This window comes from Heteronotia binoei, chromosome 7 (genome assembly GCF_032191835.1).
Source record: "Heteronotia binoei isolate CCM8104 ecotype False Entrance Well chromosome 7, APGP_CSIRO_Hbin_v1, whole genome shotgun sequence".
Lineage (NCBI taxonomy): Eukaryota > Metazoa > Chordata > Lepidosauria > Squamata > Gekkonidae > Heteronotia > Heteronotia binoei.
The window spans coordinates 79,877,549-79,901,664 of NC_083229.1; the positions used below are offsets into that span (position 1 = coordinate 79,877,549).

General features: G+C 40.9%; 1 protein-coding gene across 4 annotated transcripts; it reads right to left on the reverse strand.

The window, feature by feature from the left end:
- Nucleotides 1-2,214: 2,214 nt before the first annotated feature.
- LOC132575265 (calcium-binding tyrosine phosphorylation-regulated protein-like) lies at nt 2,215-22,079 on the reverse strand. 4 transcript variants are annotated; one of them, XM_060243892.1, is made up of 6 exons: nt 21,980-22,079; nt 20,021-20,204; nt 19,785-19,838; nt 7,369-8,406; nt 4,036-4,188; nt 2,215-2,323 (listed from the first exon to the last, which is right to left on the reverse strand). In XM_060243892.1, exons 2-5 carry the CDS (start codon nt 20,169-20,171, stop codon nt 4,043-4,045), a joined length of 1,389 nt encoding a protein of 462 aa, XP_060099875.1. In that variant the 5' UTR covers nt 20,172-20,204; nt 21,980-22,079; the 3' UTR covers nt 2,215-2,323; nt 4,036-4,042. The 4 variants fall into 4 exon arrangements, with proteins under 4 accessions (XP_060099875.1, XP_060099874.1, XP_060099873.1 ...); XM_060243891.1 differs by having other exon boundaries at nt 4,036-4,176; nt 7,354-8,406; XM_060243890.1 differs by having other exon boundaries at nt 4,036-4,671; nt 7,354-8,406.
- Nucleotides 22,080-24,116: the final 2,037 nt, after the last annotated feature.

Here is a 24,116-nt window from a genome sequence, read left to right on the forward strand (position 1 = left end):
GTGCCTCACAGAGTGTTTGTTGTGGGGGAGGAAGGTAAAGGAGATTGTGAGCTGCTCTGAGACTCTGAGATTCAGAGTGGAGGGTGGGGTATAAGTCCAATATCTTTTTCATCATCTTCTTCTCTAGATATGCTGGGAACTGAACCTGGGACTTTCTGCATGCAAAGCAGATGCTCTGCTGCTAAGCCGCGTCCTTTGCAGAAATCTAGAAAACTGATTTATACTTAGGAGGAGGAGGAGGAAATTCCAAGTGTGCGTGTAATTCTGTACCTATTAAGTTGGCTTTCCAGCCATTTTCAGTGTTCTCAAACCTTTGAATTGTCCCTACCCTTAGACCCTTCTTTCCTTACCTTCTTTCTCAATTTCATGCATTTGAAAAACATACATAAACAAACCACATTTTCCTAATGGGTTTGACCAGGGCTTTTTCTTTTCTTTTTGGGGGGGTAGAAAAAGCCCAGCAGGAACATATTTGCATATTAGGCCACACCCCTGATGCCAAGCCAGCAGGAAGCACATTTCTGCTCAAAAAAAGCCTGAGCTTGACACTTGCGCCAGAGCCTGGCTGCTCCAGGGTCCTCCTCCCCAACTCTAATGACACAGCAGTTTGGACAAGGGCAGCTGGCCCCTGCCTCCCTCTTCCTGCTCTCTTAAGGAACAGAGGGGATCATCAGACTGCTCTCTGCTCTTTAGAGAAAGCAAAGAATTCATATTTGCTCTGAAGAGCATGGGATGAAAATTATAGCAGACTTTGAATTTCCCCATCAAGTATATATATCTAAAAAAGTGCTAGTAGGCATACTAAAATATGTATGTATGAAGGAAAGGAAAGGAAAGGAAAGGAAAGGAAAGGAAAGGAAAGGAAAGGAAAGGAAAGGAAAGGAAAGGAAAGGAAAGGAAAGGAAAGGAAAGGAAAGGAAAGGAAAGGAAAGGAAAGGAAAGGAAAGAAGTAGCAGTTCTTTTGCAAATGCAGAATCATCCATTTCATACTCTTATGCACTGAATGATACAAGTGTGAATACCCAAATACCTAAAATTACCAGAACAGCAAGAATCTAATCCAGTAACACATTAGAGACCAGCATGATTTTCAGGGTACAAGCTTTCAAAAGTCAATAGAACAAAGTTGGAGTCCGGTAGCACCTTTAAGACCAACAAAGTTTTATTGAGAATGTAAGCTGTTGTGTGCACGCACACTTCATCATACAATTAAATGGGGTACAGTTAGCAGTGCTACACCCACAAGCAATACATAGCACTGCTAACAGTACCCCATTCCACTGAGAACGGAAAAAAAGCTATTTTGTCCATTTTTCCCTCCCTGCTCTGGTGGTTAAGTTCCTTTGCATGTTCCACTGGCCCTACCAGGAAGTTCTTTCTGCAGTCAAAAATGTTTTTCTCAGTTGGGGATGAGAAAATTATTTTTCATGGCTTAATAATCATTCACACATAGTGAAACTAGCAGCAACATTCTGTAGCACCATGCAGACCGTACTGGTACTTCAGTTAGGACTCAAAAGTTTTAACCAACTGGTTGGTTTCCACCAGTCATTCCAACTCAGTTTTATTCCTTGTCCTCTATAAATTAAAACATGTTATTACTTTGGTTCCACTTTTTAAAACGCCCCTCTGTGTTCCTAAAAGTCTCCTAGAGCTTTTATTCTTCTGGCTACAAAATTTCATAACTGAGTGTATTTGTTTCACAATAGTGCATGTGTATCCTTCTGCCAGTGTACACATAAGTCCTTTTGCCACAATTTGTATAAACTTTCTGATTATTCTAATAAATTGTTCAAAATCTAATTTTGAGCAGAGGATTATATTCTACCAAGGAAAAGACATGGAGTGGCAGATTAATCATGCTATCACAATCTAGTTTAAACTTTGTTCCAATATTTACAGTAAATCCTGATTTAATTAAAAAAACAGGGGGGCCCAAAGTAGCTTATGTGGTTCTCCTCTCTTCATTTTATCTTCTCAGCAACCCTTTGAAGTACGTTAGGCTGGGTGTGTGTAATTGACTCCAAGGTCACCCAGCAAGATTACATGACTGAGTTGGGATTCAAACCTGGCTTTCCCAGATCCTAGCCAAAGCCTTCTAACCATTGTACCATGTTGGCTCTGATGCGTTTGGCTACCCTGCTTATTTTTTTTTAATCTGTATTACACCAGCAACATGTTTTTCTGGGGGGCAGGGAGGGGAACACATTCTGATTCAGATTGTTGGCACTGTTTTATTGATTGCTTGTATTAGGTAATCAATTTCTTATTAAAGATGCAGGTTCCATTGTGGAGTGAAATTCAGACAGCACCTCTTCTCAACCTAGAGGTGAAAAAACACATCATTGAAATTTAAACACTGCCTTTTCTTCACTAAAACATAACTTTTAAAATAGTAACAACTAGGGCTTTTTTGTATAAAAGGCCCAGCAAGAACTCATTTGCATATTAGGCCACACCCACTGATGTCACCATTGTTCCGCACAGGGTTTTTTGTAGAAAAGGCTCAGCAGGAGCTCATTTACATATTAAGCCACACCCCCTGGCATCAAGCCAGCCAGAACTGTGTTCCTGTGTGTTCCTGCTCAAAGAAAGCCCTGGTAACAACTGTCAAAGCAAATACTACTGTTTGCAGTCCATCTCTTATGTAGAGTTACAAGAATACCTTGAACCCCAGTCATATCCCACACAGCACTGTCTCCTTTTAAGAGCTCTCCCCAAATGACTTCAAATAGAAAAACAATTATTTGCATTAATTTTGCTGGCCTGAATCATTCTTCCTTTGTGGAGCACTGTTTTTTTAAGTTGATAATTTTTTATGGCCCTCAAATGATGTAAAGAATATCCATATGGCCCTTGGCAGAAACAAGGTTCCCCACCCGATCTACAGTTTTATCTCCACCCCATGTCTTCAGCTTCTTTCCACCCAGCAGCCTTTCCCCTTTCCTTCTCTCCCACCCACCTTTACTAGCTTTCTCCTCACTTCAGCGTCTTGCTTTTTCTTTCTCCTTTTCATGCCATCTTTTACCTTTTTCAGTCTCTCCCCACCCCACCCTTTTGACTGAAAGAAATTAACACTTGGAAAGTTCACAATGTTGTTGTGCAACAAATCTTAAAATGGCACCCAAGATCCCAAAGCTACAGGCATTACTTCTATTGTAAGGAGGGGAGCTTCCCACAAAAGTTTATTTTTCCTGCAAAGCTGGGGATTTTTTGCACAAAAATCCCCACCCTGGCATTCCTGGGCCCCATTGTATAGATTTTTTTTAGCCACTATCTATTGGTCCACTTCAGAATTAGATACAACAATGCAGGGGGCGGAATTGTGTGATTGGGAGCTCATATTGCAACTTTGTACCAGGCTCAGTACTTTAGCCCTCATTCTCTCTATATTTTAACCTCCCAAACACAATAAACCTCTCAAACACAATACGGCCATTTCCATTATTCTTGCAAATAGGGCTTTTTTTGAGCAGGAATGCCGTTCCAGCTGGCTTGGCATCAGGGGATATGGCCTAATGTGAAAATGAGTTCCTGCTGGGCTTTTTCTATAAAAAAGGCCTCTATAAAACAATGGTGATGCTGGGATGTGTGGCCTAATATGGAAATGAGTTCCTGCTGGGCTTTCTCTACAAAAAAAGCCCTGCTTGCAAATAAACCCACAATCATATAACAGTAGCAAATCCTCCCACAATGAAAAAGCTAGGACATTATTTGATTAAGAACTGAGCAAGTTTTACGGTTGCCAACTTCTAGGTGATAGCTGGAGATCCCCTGGAATTACAACTGATCTCCAGGTAATAGAGATCAGCTCACCTGAAGCAGTTAGCAGAAATACAGCTGTGGGTTTTGGAATCACCATGCAATTTTAAAACATGCAATTCTATTTGGCCTATTTTTATGCCTCCTTTGTGGTTCCACTAGCAAACTTAGAAAGGATTTAACACACTACTGAATCCTTGTTTAAGAGTGGCCACTTTTAAAAACAGAGTTTCTCAACCCGGATTGTAAGCATGCATGAATTAATCTACCTACCTTCTCACTACTCTGTTCTGCGTATTGAGGCAGTAGTAAATGTTATCTCTCCAGCTATACCATAGCTTCCTGCAAAGGGTGCCTTATCTCCAGCTCCCGAGCCCATCTTCCCAGTCATTACATCTTCCAGTGGTATGGCAACTGAAAGAAAAACTGGAGTTGGAGGTCTACCGCTATCCTGTGCTGAGTTAAAACTGGGATTGGCCATTTTTGGATCCGCTGCCCTGGCGACCGGTACAGGTATTGTCGCAAACCTTCTCACGGTACCACCAGTGTCCGGCTGCGTAAGGACTGTATGGCCAGGGATAGGTTTCCAGTCCTGTTTATTCTGAACAGAAGAGCCCACTAAAATGAAAGGTGGTGCATTTCCCTTCTTCCCATCTTCCATCATCACATAAGTTGGAGAGGACGCTTTTGGCGGTTGACCTTGTTGTATCATCTGCGGCTGTAGATATTGTGGTTGATCCTTACCGCTAGATAAAAATAGGGTTGCCTGGGGAACGGGAGCACCAGATCCCATAGATGGAAGAGGTGGTGGAGGTGACTTACGACCTTGTTGTTTCAAATCAGTTAGACAATAGAGAGTCCATACATTAGAATATGGTGGTGGTTGTCCTGGTTCGCTTGTTGCCAATGCTATAAAATAAAAATTTAAAGAGAATTTGCTGGCATGAAAGACCATCTGCTAGGAGCTACAAACTGCAGTCATATTGTACAGCCTTACATACAGTTTACTGCTGCAAGAAAGCATGTTCAAGAGAGGATTCTTAGAGAAAAAGGCAAGTGTTTGGCATGGCTGAAAAAGACAGGAACGATGTTGCTGCAGTGGCAGCAAAGCTGCAGTTATGATTGAGAAGCTTCTTTTTAAAGAACCTGTCTGGCTGATTACATAGTGTCATTTTGATCTTGTTTCTTCACAGTGAAGAGTTACAGCTTGCAGTCTCCAAGCATGCAGGAATACGTTCTCCGGGGGAAATAAAGCCGCCAAGAAATCCCACAGCTAGGACAGGCAGGACAAGTCCAGTTTGTCTAGGCTGTTCAATAATTAGTGTCTATAAGCAACTCTGCACCTCTGCTCTATTTTCTTCTCACTACTGTGTCACAATAGCGATTGTTGTGGATTCCAAGACCAGCTTCTAAAAACTATAGTGCTTGTGTTAGATACCTGTGTCCTTCAGTGCTTCTGGGAGAGGTAACATTTAGGCCAGCAGCACACAGCTTTGTTTACATTTAGGAGTGCCCAAACATGAGAATGGGAAAATATTTCCTCAGCCACAAGACTTGCTTCTACTGCTGCAACCTTGTTTCTGCTGCCCAGCCATGCCAATATCTTACAAATACATTTTCCCTTCCATATTTTCTCTTCTCCAACATGCTTTCATATCTTCACTACCTAACTCTGTAATGGGAAGTGACTTCTAGGGGCTCTATTCAGTGAATTCAGATGGAGTTGTAGGGAAGATGACAGAAGGGCTTCTCCAGATGCCAAGAGGGGGTGGTCTATAAACTTGTTGCAGAAGAGGAGGAGGGGAAAAGGCAGCTCCATGTCATGAAAGCACACCAAGCCTCTGGCAGAGCAGAATTTCTGTTTCTCAGCAACAAGTGCTTAGGCCACTTCCTGTACAGCATCTGCAGGAGCCTGGGCTTTAGGGGACAGCGCAGGCAACCACCACCATTTGTTTTAAATGCAACCCCCCACATTAACGCCATGGCTGAGATTCTACATACTTGGTTTAAAAATAAAAAAGTTAAGTTACAGTCACACACAACACTCTTCTAGCTGGCATGAGCAGGTATGCAATTTGGATTCAAAATAAGAACATAAGAAGAGTCTTGCTGGATCTGACCATTCATCTAGTCCAGCATCCTGTCTCACATAGGAGCCAGCCAGTTCCTATGGAGAGCCAAAAACGGTATACGCCTGATGTTGCCTCCTGGCTCTTGGATTCAGAGGCTTAGAGCTTCTGAATGAAGAGGTTACCCTCAGTCAACATGGCCAGTAGCCATTGACAGACTTATCCTCCATGAATCTATTTAATCCCTTTTAAAAGCTGTTTATTCCTGTGGCCGTCACCACAACCTCTGGCAGTTAATTCCACATTTTAATCACTCACTCTGTAAAGCAGTATTTCTTTTTGACCATCCTGAACCTTCGTACATCAATTTAATTGGACACCTTCCAGTCCTAGTATTTTGGGAAAGGGAGAAACATTTCTCTTTGTCATCTCTGTCTTTCCTATGCATAATTTTATAAAATGCTATCATGTCATCCCAGGCTCTTCAGCCCTTTCTCATAGGGAAGGTGATCCAATGCCCTACTCATCTTGCTTGCCCTCCTCTGTACTTTTTCTAGCTCTTCCATGTCCTTTTGGAGATATGGTGAGCAGAACTGTACACTGAATTCTAAATGCCATAGATTTGTACAGGGGTATTACGTTATTGGCCATTTTATTCTCAGTCCATTTTTCATCCGAAATAACCGAAAAGGTTGCTTTATTCTTGAGTTTGGTAATCGAGGATCGATTGTCCAATGTATATCTGCCTATGATTGTTTTTGTTATTTCTATATCTGTTTATCTATTTTTATAATCTGATATATGCCAATGAAGGCTTTTGTTGTTGATATGGTGAGCAGAACTGTATACTGAATTCTAAATGAGGCTGCGCCATAGATCTATACAGGGGCATTACATTATTGGCCATTTTATTTTCAGTCCATTTCCTAATAATCCCTAACTTAGTTTGCTTTTTTCACTGCTACAGCACACTGGGTTGACACTTTCACTAAGCTATCTACTATGACCCCAAGGTCTACCGTGAGAAAGTCTAATAACAGTTTCCATAAAAGCTGAAACAAACACTGCAGCTCCTCACAACTCCTTTCCGAAGTGTTGCCTTGCCCCACCAACGTCTTTGCAGGAAACGATACAGAGACCATAACAGTTTCAGTAGAAGACTGGGTCACATAACATGCAAGCGAGGCACATTATGAGGCTTGCTCATGATTAGCCATGCATCTGGAAGCAACCTATGGGGATAATTCCATACATGCCCATTCCAGCTAAGCAAGTGCTGAAGACACTGTAGAGGAAGACTGACCAATTATTTAGCTCAGCGTTGCATTGCCATGGGTAGTTGCATTTAAATAACTATGGCTCCAGTCCTCAAGGAGCTCTGCTGGCATAAGCCCCACTGGTTTCAGCTGGGTTCCAGACAGCACAAGCACATTTGAGGAGATGGACCAGTTGGTTAATTATGGAACTACAGTATGGTTACAATACAGCATACACAGGATTCAAAAAGATCTTGATTTCTTACCTGACATAATAAAACCTGGGTCAGTTGGTCTCAGTTGCTCTGTAGTATCCATTCTGTCATAGTCACATTCTGCATCATCTGCAGATGGATCTAGAATACTAGTGCATGTAAACTGACCTGCATTTAGTGACGCCGTTAGTGGATCTAAAAGACATGCTACGTTGTCTATGAAAGGAATAACTATTTGCTGTGGAAACTGCTCTATGTAAGGTGGGGCCTCTCCACCAGCATCGGGATCCTCGACACCCATGGGTGTGAGCTGTAGGTCTGATGTGACCTCAATTTCACTTGGACAAGATTCAGCCTGCAAAGGGTCTTTATCAGGAGGAGGTGGTGGTGCCGGGGGTGGTGGTTCTTCCTGCAAGGGGTCTGAGGAAGCTTCTTCTACTACATCATCAGGTGGTGGTAGCTCAGCCTGACTGCCTGAGGTAACTACCTCCCCAAGAACGGAGGTCTGACTCCGAGTGTCTGGCTCAGCCCTGACAGACTGTGCAGAAGCTGCAGGCGCTACTTCTGCAGGCTCTGCTTCTGCAGGCTCTGCTTCTGCAGGCTCTGCTTCTGCAGGCGCTGCTTCTGCAGGCTCTGTTTCTGCCGGCTCTGCTTCTACAGGTGCTGCTTCTGGGGCAGGTGCTTCTTCTTCAGCGGCTTCAGCAGCTTCTGCTGGTGCAGCCGTGACATCCGCTGTGGACTGGGATAACTTAGGAAGGGTCTGCACAGAGATAGCCACATCCTTCAATTCAGGTTCATATGCAACACATTCGTTACCTAGCATCTGTGCTGCTAGCTGGGCAGGATCAGCTGGGACATAGGCAAGTTCACGTGCCTTCTCATCCCCAGCCTTATCTATCACGGCGTCATGGTTTGATGGGTATTGGGTAGTCTTGGTGCTCAGTTCACGTGCAGGTTCTTCACAGATTTGGTCCTCTTCGGTGTCAGTCGATTTCTCCTTCCGTTTGGGTTCCGTACACATCGGAGCTGTTCCATCTCCTATGTCAGACCTTTTGGGTGGCCCGCGACCTGCGGCTGTTCCTGCAGCTTCAGCCCATCCTTCTACTGCAAGACAGCAAATACAAAGGAAGTTAAAATCAGGTCAAGAAAAACTGGCTGTTGCTTAAAAGCCCTGGGCTTCCGCCAAATCCACTTTGGAAGTTTCATCATCTGATCCTTTGCCAATGAGAGCAACCAGCTGAAATATGACTATGGCTTGTTTGTGAAACCAGAGGTGGGCTCCACAGACCCAACTGCCACAGTGCGTGAGGCTTCAGTGCGTGAGGGTAGCAGTGGTAGGGTGACAGTGCTTCTGGGGTGGCCTTTTGCCTAGGGTCTCATAATCACTAAGACCATCCCTTTCGATGTGCAACAGCCATAACTCAGAGAGATGGTTTTCTCTAATACCTGCCCACCTGTAGCCTTCTTCTCCTACACCTCATAGCAGCAACTACAGACCAATTTAAATATGGTGCTGAGAAATTCATGAATGGCTCTTCCCTGCCATTTTTAAAGGGAAATAGCAGCCATACAAACTCATAGATCAGATTAGGGACATGGAGAGAATCTCACCCTTCCCCCAACATAGTTTTGCTGACAGAAACAAACTCCTTACCTGGCATTAGCCTTAGCACAGAGAGGCCGTTTTCCCACTCACGTTTTACTGGCGCCACGACCATCCTGACGCCGGCGAATCTGCCTGGATTTCGCATCAGAAGCTCCGGCGCTCCCAGAAGCGCCGGCTACTTCCGTCGCTAAGCCAGCGCAAACGGAAATCGCAAAGATGCAGGAAAACGTTTGCGCCGGCTTAGCGACGGAAAGCGCCGGCGCTTCTGGGAGCGCCGGAGCTTCTGTTGCGAAATCCAGGCAGATTCGCCGGCGTCAGGATGGTCGTGGCGCCAGTAAAACGTGAGTGGGAAAACGGCCAGAGAGAAGGTACCTGCCAAGGTGTGCTCACCCCAAGCCTGGGTTGGGAACTCCTTGGTTGGGAGCGCATGGCAAACAAAGTTACAAAATACTAGAGAGAGACTAATTCTCACTCTAATCTAGCGTAGCTGCCACCAGTCCTTTCTGACTATTCCCAGTGACATGGGAGTGAAAGGACAAGTCTCCTGGTCTCTCAGGGAGTTAACAAGAAATTTCAGCTCAAAGTTAAAACATTATCCAGTAGATGGTCAAGGGTCCAAGCTCTGGACAGGCTTTGAGGCTAATGAAGGCAAAAATCCACAACAAGACAAAATAGAATTATTTTAATTAAGATGTAAAAGTATTTAAAAGGAGACAAGACTTTGAAGGAATAAAATAGCAAACTCTATATGCTTATCCAGCTTAGCTAGCATAGTAAAACAAAGTTCCAAATTACCAGCCGTAATCCAAAGGCTGTCAGGTCCCGCAACAAAGATGCCCTGGTTTTCAGAGACACAGAGGGCCATAGCCCACACAGGCACAGCAAGTCAAGATGGATGCCACTCAAAGCTAGGCTGAGTAACCACTGACATACTTCACGCCAAGTAGTCACTGAGCCCAAGACAGGCAAAAGCTATCTACCTTTATATAAAATAAGGATTCTGATGGACACCAGGTATGGTCGGGCCAACTGGAAACCTGAGAAGTGATGTAACTCTCTCTCTGACTTGTTAAGCATGTGATTTACGGGGGTGGGGATGAAACTTACTAGAAGTCATTTTGCCTCTGTTCCCAGGTGCAAATCATGTCTCAAGGCCTTTGGATTTTGTTAATTGAAAAGCCAAGGCAAGAGTGACATTCCTTTGCCTTCTCAGATGTAAGGAAAAAGGAAAAGGAAAGATCCCCCGTGCAAGCACCAGTCATTTCCGACTCTAGGGTGATGTTGCTTTCACAACGTTTTCACGGCAGACTTTTTACGGGGTAGTTTGCCATCGCCTTCCCCAGTCATCTACACTTTCCCTCCAGCAAGCTGGGTACTCATTTTACCGACCTCAGAAGGATGGAAGGCTGAGTCAACCTGGAGCCGGCTACCTGAAAACCCAGCTTCCACTGGGGATTGAACTCAGGTCGTGAGCAGAGCTTAGGACTGCAGTACTGCAGCTTTAACACTCTGCACCACAAGCTCATCATCTTCCAGATGTAAGAAATCTGTTAAAAAGGTCATATCAGATTTTAAAAGTTTTTATTAGTTTTAAGAATTGGGAATAGAGGATAAAGAAGGGATAAAAAATAAAGGTTACAAATCAGTCAATCTGCATAGTGAGTACTTTAAAAAAAATACAAGTCTGCATCTGCTATACTTTCTTAAAATACATAGATTGTCACATATTATTTATTATCTCTTAGCTTTACATTATCAGCATTTTGATATTTTATATTACAATTCTTCTTGTTAAAACACCTATTGGATTTGACATTTCCAGTAGAAGCAATCTTATAATATGAAATAAAGGAAAAAGGATATATCAGTTCAAACCAGAGAATCTTAAGAGTCGTGAGTATCTAGCCAGGCATAGAATTTCAACCAATATTTTCTTGCTTCTTCCTTAGATTTCCCAGCCAACAGCTGGGATAAAAAGTCCAACTCTGCTGTTTCCAGAATTTTCCCCACCTAGTCTTTTCTCGTGGGAGTTTCCTGAAGTTTCCATCTTTGTGCCAAAAGAATCCTGGCTGCTATATTTAAATGCACCAACAAATGTCTCATCTCTTTGGAATAGTCCTCAGGAAATATGTTCAATAAAAATAGTTCTGGTTTGAATTGAATCTGTGTCTTCATAATCTTCTGTAGTAATTCATGAACCATTTTCCAATATTCCTTCACCATCTCACATGACCACCACATATGATAAAAAGAACCCACCTGTTTACCACATTTCCAACATTTGTTAGACATATTAGTATACATCTTAGATAAAAATATGGAGCAGAGGTCCATCAGTGGCTATTAGCCACAGTGTGTATATATATGTGTGTATGTATATAAATAATATATATATATATATATATATATATATATATATATATATATATATATATATATATATATATATATATATATATATATATATATATATATATATATATATATATATATATATTATTTAATGTATATATATAAATAATTTTTTGGCCACAGAGTGTTGGACTGGATGGGCCATTGGCCTGATCCAACATGGCTTCTCTTATGTTCTTACACAACTTCTATGGAGTCATGTACCATCTATAAAACATCCTATACAAGTTTTCTTTAAAGGTTACTGACCTGGTTAATTTAATACTGAATTTCCACAATCTTTCCCATTCTTCTAACATAATATTATGACCCAAGTTTTTTGCCCATTGGACCTTACAATCTTTTACAACTTCATCTTGCATCTTCATCTGTAGTAGGTATGCATATAGTTTGGAGATTAGCTTTTCTTGAGGACTTAGAAAAATTTTATCAAATGGATATTTTCTGTGTTAAAGCCTATCGTCTTGTCTTTGACATACCTAGATTCGACTTGCATTCTCAACCACCAATTCATTTTAATGTCCATGCTTTCTAACTCTTCACTGGTTTTCAGTTGATTGTCTTTTCCCAGCAGGTCATCATATCTATAACTCTGGTTAGGTTTTAAATGATTTGGATGAGTGAATGCTCCCACTGGAGATACCCATCTTGAAATTTTCTGATAAATTCTCGTTTTTAACCATGCCCATGTGTGATACAAAGATTTCCGGAACCAATGATTCTTAAAATAAGAATGTCCTTCAAGTCTTTGATACCATAGATAAGCATGCCAGCCCAAATTAAGATCATGTCCCTCTAGCAGCAATTGCCTCTTATCATTCAATAGTATCCAGTCTCTTACCCACAAGAGCACAGAAGCTTTGTAGTACAATTGCCAATCTGGAAGTCCCATACCTGCTCTCAATTTAGAATCTTGCAGTATCTTTAGTTTGATTCTTGGTTTTTCCCTTGCCAAATATATTTAGAAACCATCTTATTCAATTCTTGAAAAAAACCACTATTTAAGAATATTGGGATAGTTTGAAATAGAAATAATAGTCTTGGGAGGATATTCATCTTTATTGAAGCTATTCTTCCCATTAGCGATAAATTCAAATCATGCCATTTTTCCAAGACTTTTTAATTTCTTTGAGTAGTTTATCATAGTTGTACATTTTTAAAGTGCTACACTTATTTGAAATAAGTACACCTAAATATTTGAATCTTTTCTCATACAAAACCTTGATTTTTGTTGAAGATATTGAATTTGTTTTATCATCATATTCTTTGTCAAGAATTTTGTTTTGTGGTAGTTCATCTTCAATCCTGCCCAGTGACCAAGTTGAGTGATCTTGTTTATAAGACAGTCTATTGAGTCTATTGGTTCCTCTAATATAAAAACTAGGTCATCTGTGAAAGCTCTCAATTTGTATTGTTTGCCTTTTACGACCACTCCCTTGATACTCGTATCTTCTCTTATCTGATTATTCAATATCTCTAAACATAAAATAAAAAGGAGTGGTAACAGTGGGCAGCCTTGTCTTGTCCCCTTTTGAATATTAATTGCTTCTGTTAGTTGCCATTCACCATCGCCCTTGCTCTTTGGGAAGAATATATTGATTCTATTGCTCTCAAGAAATTTTCACCACATTCCATACCTTTCAGTTGTTGTAACATAAATTGCCAACGAACATTATCAAAGGCCTTTTCAACAAATTACTGCCAGTTGTTTCTCTGGATGCGTCTCATAATATTCCAATATATTACAAACTGTTCTAACATTATCTTTCAAATATCTTCTGGGAAGGAATCCAGCCTGATCTTGATGTATTGCGGACTGTAGAACTTTCTTCAAACGTTGAGCCAATATCGCAGCAAAGATTTTATAGTCCACATTTAAAAGAGAAATTGGACGATAGTTTTTTATATCTTTCAAATCTGCACCTTCTTTTTTAATTAAGGATATTGTAGCTTCTTGCCATGAAGCTGGTATTTGGCCTTCGTCTTGAATCCTTTAAAGGAGATGTTTGAATGGTAACAGTAAGGGCTCCTCATAAAGCTTTGTAGAATTCCGCAGGTAGTCCATCTGGACCCAGGGCTTTACCATTCTTTTGAGATGCCATTACGTCTCCAAGTTCCCTTATTGTTATTGGTTCAATCAAAATTTTTGTTGTTGCCCTGAAAATTTATTAAGATTATTTTGGTTAATATAATCTTCTAAATCTGTCCTGGGAACTTGTTTATCTTCATATAGTTTTTTATAAAATTGTTCCACAATTTGGCATATCTCCTGTTTTTGAACTTTCTCTTTGTTATTCGCATCTTTCAAAGCCGGTATTATTCTTTTGGCGTTCTCTTTTCTCATTCTATAGGCCAACCACCTTTCAGGTTTATTAGCATGCTCAAAAAAGTTTTGTCTGGCATATCTCAATTTTATCTCCATCTCCTCTATGAATAAGAAGTTCAGTTGATGTTGTGTTTCTTTAACCTTATTTTGGAACTCCTGTCTTGTTGGTTGTGTTTTTAAGTTCTTTTCAGCTTCTCCAGCTTGCAACATAAGTTTTTGAAAATTTTCAGTTCTTTCTTTCTTTTTCTTTGCACTATAACTAATTGCAAGGCCACTGAAGTATGCTTTAGCATTGTCCCAAACTACTTGCATCTTTACATCTTGTGTTATGTTCTGTTTGAAAAAGGATTCCATTTCAACCTTAGATTCTTTAAGAAAGTCTTTATCTTTCAGGATAGAAGTATTTAACCTCCATGATCTTCTCATTCATGTACCTTTGAGCTTACCATTACAGGACTATGGTCTGATATGACTCTAGTTTGAATTTCTGTCTCAATTAGATCTTTAACCAAATTTGTAGACAGCCAACACATATCATTTCTTGACCACGTTTGATGTCTGGGAGAATAATAAGTAAAGTCTTTTGAATTTGGGTATCTTGTTCTCCATACATCAACCAAATCGCATTCTTCTGCTAGCTTCCCAAAGCTTATTGGCAATTGAAGACTTTTACTTTTGATATGTTTATGTATTTTTTTGTCCAGTTCTCTGTCAGAAACTGCATTAAAGTCTCCTATTATACAGTATTATACAGTATTCCACATATTCCAAATTTGATAATTTAAGATGTAGATCTTGAAAGAATTTCTCTTGATGATCATTTGGGGCATAAATATTTGCCAGTAGAATTTTTTTTATTGTCCACTGTAATTTCCACTAATAAGGTTCTTCCATCTTCAGAGGCATACTGTAATTGTGGATTAAATTTATCCTTAATATATATTGCCACTCCCCCTTTTTTTAATTCATGTCTGTTGCTGTAAATAAACTGCCAAGTTTCTTATTTTTCAAAAGGTGTTGGTTTTTAGTTAAAATATGGGTTACTTGTAAACAAATTATATCCATTTCCAATTTTGTCAGATATCAGAAGGTCTTTCTCCTTTTAACAGGAGAATTGAGTCCATTCACAGTAATAGATATTATTGATGCCATTATGAATTTTTCTTATCATTATCTTTTTTATCCTGCTGTCTTGTCAGGTATTTCCGTGGTTCATTTGGATTCTCTTCACCAGAGCTTTCTTCTTCCTCTTCATCATCTTTCTTTCCCTTCCCCTCTTTTCCTTTCACTCTATCCAGAAAATTCTGGGCTTTGAAAATGGAGTTTATCCTGTACCTGTTCTCTTGATAAGTAAAAAGAAGGCCTTCCACCATTAGCCATGTATAGGGTATTTCTCTTTCTTTCAGGAAGCTTGTTAAGGCTTGGTATTCTCTCCTCTTTTGTCTCACTGGCCATGGTACCTCTCTGAAAATGTTCACCATATTTCCAGCTATCATCATTGGTTTGTCTCTTGCTTGCTTCAAAATATCATCTCTGGTCCTCTTTCTTGTAAGCTTCAAGTGAACTTCACTGGGCAGTTTATTCCATCTCGTAAGCTTGATGGCACTCATCTGACTTGATCAAACTCTTCTTCCATCCTTTGAGGAGTCACCTGTAGAATTTCAGCCAAGGCTTCACTTAATATTTTCTGTAATTTTTTTTAGTTTTATCTTCTGGTATGTTTTGGAATCTCAGCATATAGGCAGCTCTGTCTGTTTTCAATTGCAAGAGTCTGGAATCATGTATATTCTATTCTGTTCCCAGTTGTTCCATCTTTTGAGTTTATCCGTCACCTGGGCATCTAATGCCTTTAAGGCTTTATTGGACTCTGCTGTCTGTTTGCTGTTCTCTAAAAGCTCTTGTTTGATCTCTGCCATCTGCTCTCCTATATTATCTCCTTTATTAGTCAGCTGTGCTATGGTAGTTAGTATTTTGCATCTCTTTCATATCTCCCTGCATGGTCGTAAATTTTGCTGGACCAGATGAGGAGCTGGGTGAAGATATTGGTGGTTGACCTTCTCAATTATCTTTTTTAAATTTTTTCTTTAAAGCCAATCGCAGCTATATTTTCTATCCTTATTAATATAATTGCACTCACAGCCACAAGATCCGTATACTGCTGTTGAGAATTTGTTTTAGAACTCAGTATTCCTGTTTATAGTAAACTAGTCTCTGCTAGGCAGCACCAATGTTATAGAATGGTTTAAAAAAAACCCGCCTTCTAGCTTCTGTCAACAATTTACCAGACCCAAAACAATGATAAGAGTAATAGTAAACAAAATCTTTTTAGCACAACATCCTTAGTGCCACTTAGCTAAAACAGTTCAACTCACTAAAACAGAAACAATTCACTATAACAGCTCTTCTAACAATGTTAGCTCAATTAAAATCCAAATCACAGCAGGCTCATCCGACTGTTTCAAGATGTAAATTTGTAATTCAGGGCTGAATGCCCCATTTATAATCCACAGGTGAGATCAAAAATTAAAAATTAGACAAGCAACCCAAGAGGAAAAAAAAGCAGAAGCTGAACTAGACGTTCCCAAAAAGGTAATAAAAAATAAGAAAGACTCCAAGTATGGTATATATATAAAAAAAAGAAAAGTGGGAAAAATGAATCAAAAGCCAAAAATATTCAAATCATATAAAAATAAAAACAAAATTAAATGGTTATATCCATAACATCCACCATCAGAGAATTGTAATCCACTTTAAAAATTTGCACAGGTATTCTTCCTTCAACCAGCAATCAGGTTATATTTTATAATCCAATATACAAAGCCCACCAGGATTTTAATATCTAATTGGAGCTCACATAAATTTGTTCAGAGGACTTCAACATAAGCTTCAAATTACTTCTTAAACCAGCTGTCCTTCTCATCCATATATACTTGCAGGCAACTTTCCCAAAGTCAAGTCTTTCTCCAGAAGGAAGTTTAAAACAGATCAATCTAATCCAGCCATCAAGTCTTCTGTATTTAGAAATTAGTGTGATTCATACTTCTCATGCAGGGATTATAGAGATCACCAGGTTAGGCAGAAACTTTTGGAAGCCTCGAAAGAGAAGGAGAGAGTTCCCACCCCTTCTCTGCCTTTGCCTCTGTCTAAGTTCTGCTTCAACCCCAGCTCTCCACTCTTCCTGCTTGTCAGAAGCAATGCCTCAGGATTCAGTAGTAAAAGGAAAGAAAACCTACAGTTTTCTTAGTAGTGATGCAGCTTGTTCCACTGATGCAGAGTTGCTTAATTTGAAAGAAGAAAAGGAAAAGTTCAGCAGTCAACCCTCGAGCCATTTAAAAATGGCGATCGAGACAGCGAGGCTTGGAGCGAGCTGGGATCGGAGTGCAGCCACCGCTGTCATCCCTGTTCGACCGCTCAAGCTGCTTGCCCTCCAGGACCCTTCCTGGGCCCCAGAATCGAGTCTCCTCTTGTGGGGAGACCCCTCTGCTGTCGGATTTAGAAGTGGCTCTGGACGCACCGGTCCAAGCTGCTCCTAACAAAGAGTTGCCGAAACTGGAAGTCTAAAAAGGTCATATCAACCGTTGTCTCTGAGGGCATTTTCCCACAGAGCTTACCGCGGAGCGACGTCCCTCTTCACCGCGCAGCGTCTGCGTGGATTTCCCACCAACTGCTCCGCAGAACCAGGAAGAGCCGCGGCTTTTGCGTCGCTAACGTAAACTGGTTTTTAGCAGTTTACATTTGCGACGCAAAAGGCCCGGCACTTCCTGGTTCTGCGGAGCAGTTGGTGGGAAATCCGTGCAGATGCTGCATGGTGAAGAGGGACGTCGCTCCGCGGTAAGCTCTGTGGGAAAACGCCCTGAGTGTCTCTGGGAAAGAATGTGCAGACCTCTCAAGCCTGAACCAAAGATTTTTACACAGACAGGGCTTGGCAAGAAACCATTTTCTTTACAATATTCTCTCTACAAAAACTTTCTCTGTCATTGCTAATAACAGTACAAGGGGTGGGGAATCTACCTTAACTGCCAAAAACATGAGCAGGGGAAGGGTGACCCCACTCTCAGACCCAACCCAAATAAAGTTCCCATGTGGCAATTTCCCTTTAGAATGACATCGGGAAGGTACATTTGCAGATCTCTCAGTATCACTGCAAGTTTGTTCCAGAAAGAATCCTTCCATTTCAATAAAAGTTTTCAAGGCCAATCAGTTTTTCAACCATCAGTTTCCAAATGCCTCAGCAGGGCTGGCCCTAGACTGTCTGGCATAAAGCCTACTCCTTATGTACTCTTTCCCACATACCCAGTTTCATAGCATTAAACCAGTATTGGTGCACTCTGTGGATTAGTGCACTCTGTGGATTCATTAGAAGAAGATGAAGATATTGGATTTATATCCCACCCTCCACTCCGAAGAGTCTCAGAGCGGCTCACAATCTCCTTTACCTTCTCCTTTACCTTCCTCCCCCACAACAGACACCCTGTGAGGTGGGTGGGGCTGGAGAGGGCTCTCACAGCAGCTGCCCTTTCAAGGACAACCTCTGCCAGAGCTATGGCTGACCCAAGGCCATTCCAGCAGGTGCAAGTGGAGGAGTGGGGAATCAAACCCGGTTCTCCCAGATAAGGGTCCGCACACTTAACCACTACACCAAACTGGCACCAAACATTACATTAAGCAATGTTAATAAAAACAAAGAGAAAAAGTTCATGCATCTGTCTGACTTTGTATCCAAAAGACCAATACCTTCTGTGCAAGATTCTGGAAACAAGAGGAGGACTAGGAAAATGTCAGCATTGTGATTTTATGGTCATAACAGCAAGATCTTGGCAGGCAAAGAGAAGGCCTTCTAAACCAGAGTCTGGAACTAAAGGCATCCTGTGGACCTCTTGTGGTAGGAAGGAGCAGCACAGCCTGCTCATGCCAGGCAATGCAAAACAGACAAGAAGGAAAGGCAGAAAGTGGGAATGAAGTAGTTGTGGGGGGCAGAGAAGGAGAGCTAGATAAAGCACTTTATACAGAGAATGGATAAACAACACTTTATTCACCCTCTTGACCTTGGTCAAGAAATCCTGCTGGAAAGTCTGGTTTTTCTCACAACCCTAAAATTGCAAAGAATACTTTGCTTCTGTGGCCCTTTCTTATATGTCCTGGGTAATGCTGATTGCCAATTTGGGGGCAAGAAGAGATTTCCTGCCAGGCCAGATTGGCTCAGGGATCCTGGAGGCTTTTTGCTTTCCTCTGGGCATTGAGCAGGGGTCATGGGTGGAGTGGGGGGAAGAGGTAGCTGTGAATTTTCTGCATTGTGCAAGGATGTTGGAATGGATGACCCTTCCAACTCTATGTTTCTATCTTACACAATGCCTCATATCTGCGTGCAATTCTAACAATCTACTAAGTTCTCAGTAGTTAACACCCAAGGGTAATGCAAACATGCTAATTTTCTACTACTGTGTATTTCATTAGGGCTGTTTATATATAAAAATTTGGGGGATGGAATTTGGTTTAAGTTTGAGTATACTTTCAGGTTCTCATAATTTCAATTGAAAGAGGTTTTAGTTGAAAGGGGCAGGCCATGCAGCCAGAAACTTCTGAAGCATCCTTTCCCCATTCCAGCTCCTTGAGCCTGAATCTTGCCAGTCTCCAGTGTAGAAACAGAAGCTGCATTCAAAGGGAGAAGAACAGCAGTGGCTCACAAGCTGGCAGAGCCCCCACATGGGGTGGGGGGAGGTACACTTTTAATGGGGTCCAGAAGAGCCCAATGGTGGCCCAGGCTGCAACCCAAATTACCATGAGAAAAAAACTGAGGATAAATCATGCCTGAGGATATTTGCAGAAATGTATTTCCTTGTTTCATTTGTCCAGATCTCTTGTGAGATCTGCTGGAGCCAATCAGAAGCAGCATTAGAGCAGCAGTCTCAAGGGACATTCTGAAGTGCCCAGACTAAGGCCCTTCTCTCCAACAGAGAGAGTGTTAAACCAAAAAAGACAGAGAGTGATTTGTTTGCCTCTATTTAAAATGTTCCATCATATAAAGAACTAGTTTGACCAAGTACTTCAGCTCATTTTTACACCTTTTGATGACTAGCTTCTGCTACAAAGTTTTTTCAAGTATCTCATCATGTCAGAATCAGGCCTTCAGCAGCTTACCTCTGGATAGATGAAATTCTCTGACCAGATCTTTAATGTCCAAATTAGGGTGATCTGGGAAGGAAAGCCGAGAAGGCTAATTAAATTAATAGTTGGTGTCAGATTTCAGTCATATGAAAGGGGCAGGTTTGCTAGCAATTTACAAAGAAATGGTTCCATTGCTGCCAATGGCCCAACAAGTACAAATGCTTTACCAAACAAGTATTTAACGTTTTTTAAAACATCAAAAAGCAAACCTTCTCGAAACATCATCAGCTCCCTGAAATAGAGAGCAGCAAACTCAGTGATGTTGCTGGGACTGGTTTTGAGAACTGCTCTGCTCACTCCCTCAAGTAGAGTCTTGAGGCCATAAGGAACAACCATCCTGGGCTTTCCGGGATGCATCATTGCCAACTGAAAACGAAACTGCAATTTCACAAACTATAAAGGGAGAAAAAAGTAAAGAAAAACCCAACATTTTGTCATTTACCTTGGAACCTAGGGCCAGTCTTACATTCTAGGCACATCAGAGTTAATTGTTTAAGCAGAGTTACACCCTTGACTTAATGAATTTAGTAGCATGTAAGCTCTGTTCTATTTCTAGGTATCTTATTACTCACTATTCTCTCTAATTAGTGGTATACAAAGCAGAGTCTCCCATATCTTAGCCCAACACTGTTAACCTCTGCACCACACTGGTTAACACTTATTGAACATATGAACATATGAAGCTGCCTTTTTTACTGAATCAGACCCTCGGTCCATCAAAGTCAGTATTGTCTTCTCAGACTGGCAGCGGCTCTCCAGGGTCTCAAGCTGAGGTTTTTCACACCTGTTTGCCTGGACCCTTTTTTGGAGATGCCAGGGATTGAACCTGGGACCTTCTGCTTCCCAAGCAGATGCTCTACCACTGAGCCACCGTCCCTCCCATTTGTACTTAGGAATAGCACTCTGTAATACTACAGCCACCTACACAGAAGGCAGCTACGTAAAAGCTTGGTTTTGGAGGACAGCAGAATGTATTGTGGATTATCAGTGCTACTGTATGCTACACAAAGATATTACAGTGTAAGTTCATTTATTTCTGTGGGTATAGTGGTTTGGGTTTTCCATTAAAATTAGAACATTTTCCAGAAGAAATTCTGCTGCCCTAAGTAACGTGTGATTTGCTTTAGCAAGCTGGTTATGATTTATATTGGCTATAAAGCATTTTAAGGAGTGCTCCATGTTCTATTTTATGTCCTGATTGCAACTAATACTTGAACTGAAATATCTGATTAAGACAAAAAATCAAGTATGATTTCAGTATTATATTCAAACAGATTCAAAGATTTAAGAGGGGGAAGGGGTTACACAATAATTGTGAAAATTTGAAGTCAATATTTATTTTATTTAATTATTTTATTCAATTTCTATCCTCCTTTCCCTGCCATGGATTTCCCTTAAGGTAAAGGTAGTCCCCTGTGTAAGCACCAGTTGTTTCCGACTCTGGGGTGACATTGCTTTCAAAACGTTTTCACGGCAGACTTTTTACGGGGTGGTTTGTCAGTGCCTTCCCCAGTCATCTACACTTCCCCCCAGCAAGCTGGGTACTCATTTTACCGACCTCGGAAGGATGGAAGGCTGAGTCAACCTGAGCCAGCTACCAAAACCTAGCTTCTGCTGGGATCGAACTCAGGTCGGGAGCAGAGTTCAGACTGCAATACTGCAGCTTTACTGCTCTGCGCCATGGGCCTCTTTATTTTTCTTACATTGTTTAAATTTCAGGAGGGAAACAAAGGTGCTTAAAACTACTGAACTGCTAATATTACCACATCCAAAGAACCATTTATTATATGCTATGAATTAACTTGGTAGTCTGTTCATCTGTTTCAGCAGAATTTTACTTTTTTTCCACAGAAGTTACTGCAGTAGCTGCCTCAACCAGCCATGGCTTTCCCTCCCCAAAGGAGAAAGAGGAAAGAAGAGCAGCTTCCTGCTGCCACTCATGTACATTCCAACTGGGACTCAGGCAGCAAGCTTGAGGTGGTGGCCATTTGCCTTCCCAAGCCCCCTTTCATTACATTTGCCAACCCAGGGCAGGGAGACTCTGCTCCCATTACTCGTCTCTTTCCCCTTAATCCATCATCCCCAACCCCTTCCCACCATGGGCCTCAAGGGAACATTCCACCCTCACAGAACTGCTGCCCTTGCTGTCACTCTGAAAGTGCCCCAACCTTTTCTTTAGCTAGTAGGCTGTGCAGAAGCTCCTTCCTCGCCCCTTGCTGGAGCCTCCTCTGGAGTGAGGAAGGAATGTAAAGGGCTTTTATATTGGAGGAGTCGTGCACGGCAGGACTAGAATGCTTATATTTATGAAGTCACAAAGCCCATGTCATTCTATAGGAGGAACAGTGCCAAGGAAAGGGGGCGTGGCCATTCAGTGTTTTGTTTGTGACAACAAAAATACATGGGTCCAACACTGTAGCAAAGCATGTACTCACTGAGTAGATGGCATCTATCCTTTTAAAAAAGTTTATATCAAATTAACTTAAATGATGAAGTGGTGCATTTCCCATCTCTACCAGTAGAGAAAGCAGAACTTAACTTACCTTTGGCTGGCTTATGCCAATCACATAAACAGGCACAAGAAAGTGTCAAATCAGCTGCTTGGTGTGCATGGCAAACTTTCTGAGGTGTGGGAAATTGTATCTCTGCACCATCCAAAGAAACAAACATATACCAGACTATTTGGGGAGGGTGCCCTGATGGATGTGGTACACGTGGGAATATGGGCACTTTTGATGCACAACTTTCCCATGAAAATTAAAACCATATTAGAAATTTATCAGGGAAAGGTATCTAAATAACACATGCAGGTGATCCACACTTGTCCCCATCCCACTTACAGTTTGTAGTGCTGTGTAAAGTTTACTGTGCATTGAATCCCATTGTGTAATTTTGTATCATTTAATATGTTGTATTAACACTTTGCTTCAATTCTGTTTTTAGAGTTCTGGTTGGTTCTATGAGACAAATCATATTTCATTTTTTATTGAATGTCCCATTTGTTGATTATAAATAATGCAAACAAACAAACATTAGTAGAACAAAGTAGGAGTCAAGTTTCACCTTTAAGACCAACAAAGTTTTATTCAGAATGTAAGCTTTTGTATCCATGCATATTTCTTCAGTGGGCTGAAATACGTGTAGCTGGTGGGTTAAGAATGTAAACTGATACAAAGTTAGGATCAAATGGCAGAATAGTGTAATAAATTGGGAGACCATTTGGTCTGTATAGCAATAAAAGGTAATAAAAGTTGCCTGTTAATTGCTGTTGCTGAAAGTCTACACCATCTCAGGCTAATTCAGTTGTTCATCTTCCATCATTATACATGCCATTAAATGCCAGCAATGCCTTTCAGTTCTCTACATAAGGCAAACAGGACAAACCCTACACCAAAGGTCAAATGGACACAAATCTGACATCAGAAATTACAGAACTGAGAAATCTGTGGAAGAACACTTTAACCTTCCAGAGCACTCAATAGGTGATCTCAAAGTGGCTGTTTTACTGAAAAGGAACTTCAAGAACAATGGAGAGAAAAATTGCTGAATTACAAACTATTATGAAACTTGGAACAAACACCTCCCCAGGACTGAACAGGGATATTGGTTTTTTATCTCATTAAACCAACTCTAAACCAACTCTCACTGAGTATAGCTATACATCCACAGTACTCCAATGTATTTCTCTTTAATAATAGTGATCAGAATAATTTTTTGTATTGATATACTCAAATAAGGGGTATTGGCTGTATATCTCATTACAAATACTTAACCCATTTTCATTTTATGTATTCTTTTTTTCTAATGGCAGACTAGAATGATGTTTATAATGTATAGAATGATGTTAAAAAGTAAACTAGGTGGACAAGAACTAAGAAATACATGTCCTTTTGTTTTACCTAGATTTTCAGCAACAGCAATTAACTGTCAACTGGATGTCCCCCATCGGGGGAGAGGTGGGGATAGAGGAATAAATTCTCTCTATCCTCAGCAAGAGAAGTCTGGAGCCTTTAGAAATGCTCCTGTTCAGGCCTTCATTTTTCTGGAAGGGAACTTTGACTCTTTAAAGCAGAGGTGTCAAACTCATTTGTTATGAGGGCCCGATCTGACATAAATGAGACCTTGTTGGGCTGAGTCATGTGTATACCTATTTAAGATTAGGTAGCAGAGATATAAACTTTATAAAGAACACAGGCAAACACAATTAATTTTTTAAAATTTAAAACATGCTTAAAACATTAGCACTCATTGGTCTTAAAGGTACTTTATTTGTATCTCTCCCATGTGATCCAGGGAACTGGACAAAGA

What these genes read in the sequence shown, in the direction of transcription:
- LOC132575265 (XM_060243890.1), bottom strand. Translation starts at nt 20,171, where the DNA reads ATGATGCATCCCGGAAAGCCCAGGATGGTTGTTCCTTATGGCCTCAAG. An exon ending in GCTGATGATGTTTCGAGAAG is followed by an intron (nt 19,839 to 20,020) that starts GTTTGCTTTTTG and finishes TTTCCTTCCCAG; the next exon opens with ATCACCCTAATTTGGACATT. An exon ending in CCCAGGTTTTATTATGTCAG is followed by an intron (nt 4,672 to 7,353) that starts GTAAGAAATCAA and finishes TTTATTTTATAG; the next exon opens with CATTGGCAACAAGCGAACCA.